The 8,929-nt window shown below is 38.8% G+C and overlaps 1 protein-coding gene across 1 annotated transcript; it reads left to right on the forward strand.

Moving 5' to 3' along the window:
- Nucleotides 1–279: 279 nt before the first annotated feature.
- Nucleotides 280–1,170, forward strand: LOC147343934 (F-box only protein 27-like). Its single transcript, XM_086378150.1, has one exon. It carries the CDS (start codon nucleotides 298–300, stop codon nucleotides 1,168–1,170), a length of 873 nt encoding a protein of 290 aa, XP_086234276.1. The 5' UTR covers nucleotides 280–297.
- The last annotated feature ends 7,759 nt before the right edge of the window (nucleotides 1,171–8,929 follow it).

The following is an 8,929-nucleotide window of genomic DNA, read 5'->3' on the forward strand; positions in this document are numbered from 1 at the left end:
AATCTTGAAGACTTGGAACAATCAGGTCATGTTCAACATGAATTTTCCAACTCTACATTCACACTAACCGGTAGACCTCACTGTCTCCTAGACTACAGAGAGGGGAGTGAGGGGAAGAGGAGCACACACTTATTCCTTTTCAGGTGTGCATGCTGAAAGCAGGAGCCTGGTGGGCTACAGTCCAAAGTGTCGCAGACTAACCATGCACACATGTAAGCAGGAATAAATATACTTGTATAAAGAATAACGAAGAGCTGAGGCAAGGTTAAGGCCCACTGGTGAGGAGCACTGGCTGAGATGCAGGCGGCAGCAGCTGCGGGGCCTGGTGAGGAGACCATGGGTGTCTCAACCTCCTGGGGCCTGCTCTCCCGCATCCCAGCTCCGCACCGCGAACCACAGGAGGCTCCGAGCCTGAACCAACTGCCCATCGAGATGCTCCGGAAGGTGCTGAGCTACCTGCCTCCAAGCATGCTGCTCTGGCACTGCCGCCCGGTGTGCCAGCACTGGCGAGACCTGGTGGACGGCTGGGACCTATGGCGGAGCATCCTGCCCTGGAAACACCCCGACCTGTGGCCTGTCATCCTCATCTGCCTGCCCCCTGCTGACAACCCCAGGCCCTGCATCCTGGGCCGCTTCTGCGAGCTCAGACCCATAGGACGCAAGCTCACCGCGAACACCCCGAGCAAAGACCTCTGGAACTGTATGATGCTGAACGGTAGCAATGGCTCGGAGGAAGAGGAAGACTTGGGTGTCAGACTGAAGACTTCTGGGGAGACGAGCTACAGTCTTGCCTACAGGTGTTGGTACAAGGGAGAAATTTCGGACATGGAGGAGGAGGGTCTGTGTCGGGAACTCCTGGATAGTGGAAAGATTTGGATTTCTGTCTGTCACTGCTGGACAGAACAACAAGGCAGTGATCAGATGTATCAGGTAGTCTTCAAGCTTCTAGATGCCAACTATGCCATCTCGCATTATTTCTTCCATAAACGTTTTTCCATCCGGCCACGGACAGGCAGTTTCTCCTTTCGGATCATGCATGCATTCACCAGCATCAAGAAGGGCGTCCACTTTGTGTTGTTTGACCACAGTGTCAAGGGGTACGATTCATGGCCTGAGCAGTGTGGAGTCTGCAGGCCCCAATTCAGTGTCATCATACAGATCCATCCCTAGGCTGTCCCAACCTGACTGTGACTTCCAGGAGCTGGGACCATTGGCCAGACCACCTCAGTAGTCAAAACTTGTAGCTCCTGGCATCATGGGATCTCTCCTGGATCGAATCAAGGGTCTTACTGTGCCCTGTCTTTAAATTCTATGAGAAACTACAATAAGAACATTCTTACTTGAGGATTACTGACTGAACGCAGCCCCTGTTCTATGGAGTGGAGACACATGGGTGAAAACAAGGAAATGGTGAGAGGGCTCCTCACTCACTGCCCAATGCCAGGCCCCTCTGGTTCGGCCTCCATGCCCTCTGCCCTTGTCTTCTGTTTCTGCTGCAGACTTCATTGATCACTTCCAAGAAACCCTCTCCTCATGTCTGAACCAGAAACTCATCCCTCTGGCTGAGTAATTCCAGTCTCTAACCTTCTGTGATTTCAAGACTGTGACCAGGACTCAGAGCTGAAAGTTAAACTAGCTCAAAAAATTGTTTAGAGGCAGAGGGTTCTGCCCACCCTATGAACAATGAATTTGGTCCCCAGAGCCCAACCCTATTGTGGATTCTATGGTGGATAGAATTATTTTGTTACTTTGAAATTCTTTTTGAATATGGAGATAATAAACCAGGAATGTATCTTCCAAAAAAAAGAACAGTGAAAAGAGAGTTAGAACAATACATTTTAGAAATATAATGTCCATGCATTGAAAGCTATCACTATTGAAGTGTTATATGTTATGTAGCTTTTCAAGTATCTGGAGGTCTTCCTCTTATTGATCTACATTTTTACTTAATACAAATGTAACATATCACAATCTAAGAGATGCAGCCAAAGCAGTACTTAAATAAAATATTATAGTACTGAACACTTAGAACATTAAAATAACATCTTAAGTCAATAAATTAAATTTTCACCACAATAAATTCTAAAAGTCATAGTGAAATAAATCCAAATCAAACAAAAGGAAGAAAAACCAAAAAGACTAGAAATCACCAAAACTAAAAAAAAAGATAGATAAAGTCAATCAAGTAAAAAGCTGATACTTTGTAAACTTTATAAAGTAAATACGATTTTTAAAAAATAGACAATGAAAAAAGACATATCAAATGTATTAAACACAAAGAATGAGAGTTGGCACATTGAAATATATAGATATTATTAAAGGGTTAATAAAGATGCTTTTAATAACTCTGTGTCTATAAAATTGCCAATAAGATGAAATGGACTGATTCCTCAAAACTCACAAACTATCAGGGTATCTTTCCAACCCAGGGATTGAACCTGTATCTTTTAGGTCTCCTGTATTTTCAGATGGATTCTTTACCACTAGCACCACCTGGGAAGCCACATGATATTTATATCTATACCTGTATCTAGATATCTAATCTATATCTTTATCTGTTAATATATATTAATTTTTAAATATTCAATTGTTAAGTTTAATGAGAAACTACAGCAAACCAATTGGGGCAGCCTGAGGATCACAAAGAATCAGACACGACTGAAGCAACTGAGCACACAGACGTGCACACACAGCCCCGGAAATCATACATCCAGTTTCTGGAAAAACATCTCTGTGTGTTTGTATGTGTATATGTGTGCATGTTTGCAAAAGACTGAGGGCAAGAGGGAAAGGGAGCAACAGAGGATGAGATGGTTGGATGGCATCACCATTTCTCTCCCTCATTCGATCAATTTTGAGTTAATTTTTAAAGAAGGTTTTATGGTTTATATAGAAGTTCAGGGGTTTTTGTTGTTGTTTGTTTCTTTGGATTTGCATGTGCAATGCTTTAATAACTTTTTTAAGACAATATGTTTTTTTCTTAAATATATTGAATGATTTTGAACCTTTGTCAAAAATCAGTTAGTCAGATTTGTGTTGGGAAAATTTTTAAATGTCTTAGATTCCATTGGTCTAGTACCTACTCCTTCATCAACATTAGATGTCTTAATTCTCCTAGGATATTTATGTGCTTGCGTACCAAGTAGCTTCAGTCATATCCGACTCTTTGTGACCCAATGGACTGTAGGCCGCCGGGTTCCTCTGTCCATGAGATTCTCCAGGCAAGAATCCCGAAGTCAGTTGCCTTGTTATTTAAAGCACTACAGAATAGAGTAAGACATCACTGAAAAGGAGTGCTATGGCCAGGGGCATTTTTGGTTGCTTTCCAAAATATTTGAATGGCTAGTATAAATGAGTTGGTTCGATTATACATTGATACAGGAGAGAACTAATTCCCAAGGCCAAAAGAAATCTATTTCTAGTTAAAGAGCACTATTTGCTTTGGAGGGAAAAAATAATTTAGAAAGACATTTGCAACACCTAACATTCAAATTGTTTAAAGTTTAATATCAATAGAACAACATTTAAAATACTGTGTATCAAAGAAAGAAGTAACTTGATTCCAATCCAGGAAGGTAAGCGTGAACTCTTACATCAAAAGTGTGTTTACATTTTAGATTGATTTTCTTAACTAATCACACCTTAAATATCAAAGTTTATAAAGCCCAAATATTTACAGGCTATTAAGATAATATATTAAATTTAACAAGTTAGACTATATTTCAGGCAACATCTTCATTATTCTGTTAGAAAATTAGTGAGATAAATGACTAAAATAATTTTGAAATGTATTGTTAGTTTTAATGTAACAAAAGTTATTAAAATAGTTGAGGCAGTTTTAAAGAAAATTTTAAACGTAGAAAAACTTACTTAAGAAGGCAGTAATTGGTTTCTTTTAAAATGTTTTAAAAGTGTTTGCATACTACCCTCAATGAAATACAGTATTATTTTTGAAGAAACACTATTCTGAAAAGTATTAGTTGCTCAGTTGTGTCCAACTCCTTGTTCTCATGGACTGTAGCCCTCCAGGCTCCTCTGTCCATGGAATTTTCCCACAAGAATATTGGAGTTGTCAGTAGCTATTCCATTCTCAAGGGGATCTATGTGACCCAGGGGTCAAACCCAGGTCTCCTGCACTGCAGGTAGACTCTTTACCATCTGAGCCAACAGGAAAGTCTTCTTGAAAAGGAATCTAACATTTTAGGGCATTAAAAAAAATCATTGATGTTATGCTTTTCTGATTAAACAAATACTACAAAATCAGACTACAAATATAACTGTATTTGTCCTCATCCAGAGGGAGTTAGAGTCCTGAGGTCATTAGCTAAGTAAAAGAGAAATTGGCCTGCATCCCTAAGAAAAGAAGCCAACCTAAAGGAAAAACAAACAAACAAAAAGTCTCAATTAAAAAAGCCTGTTTACTATTCACTTGGAAGGACTTCTACAAAAGAAAAGTTTGAGTAGAATTAATTTTAGAGTAGTGATGTGACACTGCCTTTCTCTATGTACAGTGAAGGGGTATAAGTATAAAATCAAATCACAATACCAATCTCATCTCCAGTATTAGGTGTAGATTGAAAACACTGGTGATGGTTTAGTCACTGTCCTGTCTGACTCTTGTGATCCCCATGGACTGCAGCCCACCAGGCTCCTCAATCCAAGAGATTTCCCAGGCAATACTGGAGAGGGTTGCCATTTCCTTCTCAAGGGGATCTTCCTGACCCAGAAATTAGACCCATGTCTCCTGCATTACAGGTGGAGTCTTTATTGCTGAGCCACCAGGGATTCACTAAGGTGAATATTTTGTTATGAAAATACTCAGAATAATTCATAGGTTGTGGCTTTTCCATCTTTCTCTCCCTCTCTTCTTTCTTTCCCTCCCTCTCTCCTTCCCTCCCTTCTTCCCTCTTTCTTTCCTCCTTTCCCCTCTCTCCCCCTCTCTTTCTCTTGTCCTCTTTTTCCTTTTCTCTCTTTATATTGCTTGAATTTCACTCAGCTCATACTCATTTTATTGCTTAAGTATCATTTGAAAAAATAAAATGTGGAGAGCCTTATAGTAGATGTGGTGGATAATACCATCATCTCTGTATTGCGTGTGTGAATGTGTGCTCAATTGTGTCTGACTCTTTGGTAGCCCATCAGGCTCCTCTGTCCATGGAATTTTCCAGGCAAGAATGCTGGAGAGGGTTGCTATCTCTTCCTCCAGGCAATCTTCCAGACCTAGGGATCGAACCTGCAACTCATGCATCTCCTGCACTGGCAGGACAATTGTTTACCACTAGCACCATGTAGGAATCCCCTCTGTATTGCAGAACACTGTAATTTCAATTACACTGTTTTGGAAAGTAAATATAAAATCATTTAACACAAATAGAAACTGTTAATCAAAGCCTGAAATAAATAGTAGACTTAGAATGGAATTTATAGTCATCAACTGTTTGGTTTGTACACTTTTTCTTTGTAGCTTTAGATTTTAGATTAGATTTTAGATTTTAGATTAATAAAACAGAAATAATATGAGTCCAACACAATGTGTGATGAGTACATACATCTTTCACTGTCATAGATGAATGCATTAATATTTTTCAGTATTATAATAAAGCCATGCATGAATAATATCCCTGAAACCACCTGGAAAACATTCCAAATTCATGAGAAAGTCCTCAGTACTTTTATATGAAGGAAATATTTTATGCTACTATAATATTTAAGGAGGGAATTAAAAACTGGATAGAAATTGCTTAATAAGTTCTCTACATTTCAAAATGTTTTATCATGCAATTTCTATTTAATATTCACAATATGTGTGGAAATTTCAAAAATTACTTATCATTGCATCTTATTAAGAACTTGTCTCAAATCTTAGTCAAGCAAATTAGTCCTCAGTTGTAGATTGCTATTTTCCAATTTGTTTTTTGATTGTTATCTTTAATTTTCTCTGATTTGTTTTTCCCAAAACACTAAAGAAAAATACGGAAGGATATTGTTACAGTATTGGAGAAGAATTAAGATAAGACTTCAATGTGCAGAGAGAGAGAGAGGTGAAAATAAAACACAATAATGAGAATAGTGCATCCCATACCAATCATTTATGGAGGATATAGTAACCTAATTAATAGTGGATATTGTTCAGTTCAGTTCAGTCACTCAGTTGTGTGTGACTCTTTGCGACCCCATGAATCTCAGCATGCGAGGCGTCCCTGTCCATCACCAACTCCCAGAGTTTATGAAAACTCATGTCCATCGAGTCAGTGATGCCATCCAGCCATCTCATCCTCTAACGTCGCCTTCTCCTCCTGCCCCCAATCCCTCCCAGCATCAGTCTTTTCCAATTAGTCAACTCTTCGCATGAGGTGGCCAAAGTATTGGAGTTTCAGCTTTAATATCAGTCCTTCCAAAGAACACCCAGGACTGATTTTCTTTAGGATGGACTGGTTGGATCTCCTTGCAGTTCAAGGGACTCTCAAGAGTCTTCTCCAACACCACAGTTCAAAAGCATCAATTCTTCAGCACTCAGCTTTCTTCATAGTACAACTCTCACATCCATATATGACCACTGGAAAAACCATAGCCTTGACTAGACGGACCTTGGTTGGAAAAGTAATGTCTCTGCTTTTCAATATGCTATCTAGGCTGGTCATAACTTTCCTTCCAAGGAGTAAGTGTCTTTTAATTTCATGGGTGCAATCAACATCTGCTGTGATTTTGGAGCCCAAAAAGATAAAGTCTGACATTATTTCCATTTCCCTATCTATTTCCCATGAAGTGATGGGACTAGACGCCATGATCTTAGTTTTCTGAATGTTGAGCTTTAAACCAATTATTCACTCTCCTCTCTCACTTTCGTCAAGAGGCTTTTTAGTTCCTCTTCACTTTCTGCCATAAGGGTGGTGTCATCTGCATATCTGAGGTTATTGATATTTCTCCCGGCAATCTTGATTCCAGCTTGTGCTTCTTCCAGCCCAGCATTTCTCATGATGCACTCTGCCTATAAGTTAAATAAGCAGGATGACAATATACAGCCTTGACGTACTCCTTTTCATATTTGGAACCAGTCTGTTGTTCCATGTCCAGTTCTATCTGTTGCTTCCTGACCTGCATACAGGTTTCTCAAGAGGCAGGTCAGGTGCTCTGGTATTCCCATCTCTTTCAGAATTTTCCACAGTTTATTGTGATCCACACAGTCAAAGGCTTTGGCATAGTCAATAAAGCAGAAATAGATGTTTTTCTGGAACTCTCTTGCTTTTTCTATGATCCAGCGGATGTTGGCAATTTGATCTCTGGTTCCTCTGCCTTTTCTAAAACCAGCTTGAACATCTGGAAGTTCATAGTTCATGTATTGCTGAAGCCTGGCTTGGAGAATTTTGAGCATTACTTTACTAGCATGTGAGAGAGTGTAATTGTGCGGTAGTTTGGGCATTCTTTGGCATTGCCTCTCTTTGGGGTTGGAATGAAAACTGACCTTTTCCAGTCCTGTGGCCACTGCTGAGTTTTCCAAACTTGCTGGCATATTGAGTGCAGCACTTTCACTGCATCATCTTTCAGGATTTGAAACAGCTCCACTGGAATTCCATCACCTCCACTAGCTTTGTTCGTAGTGATGCTTTCTAAGGCCCACTGGACTTCACATTCTAGGATGTCTGGTTCTAGGTGAGTGATCACTGGATATTGTTATCCATTTGTAAATCAGATACTTATAATGGGTTATTTGCATATGTTAGTTCCCAGGAAGGACAAGTATATATAAATGACACATTCTATGTTCCCCTGAAATTATTTTCAGTAAAAGTATTTTGCAGTAAAAGTAACTTGGATTTTGAGTCGTACATGCCTAAAATTCAGTCTTAATAATGCCCTTTATTTTCTTTGATCTTAATCAATTTATATAGCATCTTTAAGTTCAAATTTATTGAAAGCATGGGTATTGATTGCAGGAATTACCACTCAAATGCAAAAATCAGTGTTTGAGATTTGATAAAAACCTCTATGGCTGAGTTCTTTATGACTTTCAATTGAAATAAACTGACTATACCAACTAATATAACCATAAAAAATCACAAAGATCATCCCCCAAATCACTTTTTTTGGCTTATTTTTTAATTATAGTTGCAGGATGACTCAAAAATATTTGGATAGCTTAAATCAAAATATAAATAAATGCAATTAATTTAAAACAAATAACATGAGAAAGGAGAATTGATGGAAAGGTCATTCTTAGTAAAATTGTCAGATTTCTTGCTATATATTTCTCCCACAAAGCTGAATAACAAAATGAAGCTTCAATTATTTCATTATCAGTAACAGGAAAACACAGCCATCTATCAGCAGACCTAATTCCTGATATTACTCTTTTCTGATGGATTATTTTTTGTGAAAGAATGAACTTCTTTAAACTATGGCTTAATATCAAATTTAGATGCCTTTCTAGGATTCAAATTAGCTTTGAAAGTGCAGTGTACACATTTTATCACTTGGCAAACTGCAACTCAGAGATAGAGGACTTTACATCGATTATATATATATATATATATATATATATATATATATATATATATATATATTGCAGATGCTTCCAGGAGACCAAACAGCAGAAACCAATTTCTCTTCAGTCATGACATTTGTTCTCCTGGGATTTTTGCATCTTCCAAACCTCCAGGGAATTCTATTTTGGAATTTTCTTTCTCATCTACATATTCATCTTAACAGGAAATGGTCTTATCATAATAATCACGAGTGTAGACCCTGTGCTCCAGACACCAATGTATTTTTTTCCTTGCAAATTTCCCATCACTGGAAATCTGTTACGTATCTGTCACTCTCCCTAGGATTCTAGTGAAACTTTGGACCCAAGACAGAAGAAGCGTTTCTTTGCTGAGCTGCGCCATCAAACGTGCTTCTTCCTTGTTCTGGGAGCCCGGGGGGCGCGCCT

This window comes from Bos grunniens, chromosome 26, assembly GCF_055505025.1.
Source record: "Bos grunniens cultivar Pamir isolate PY7600 chromosome 26, Bosgru_T2T1.0, whole genome shotgun sequence".
Taxonomy (NCBI): domain Eukaryota; kingdom Metazoa; phylum Chordata; class Mammalia; order Artiodactyla; family Bovidae; genus Bos; species Bos grunniens.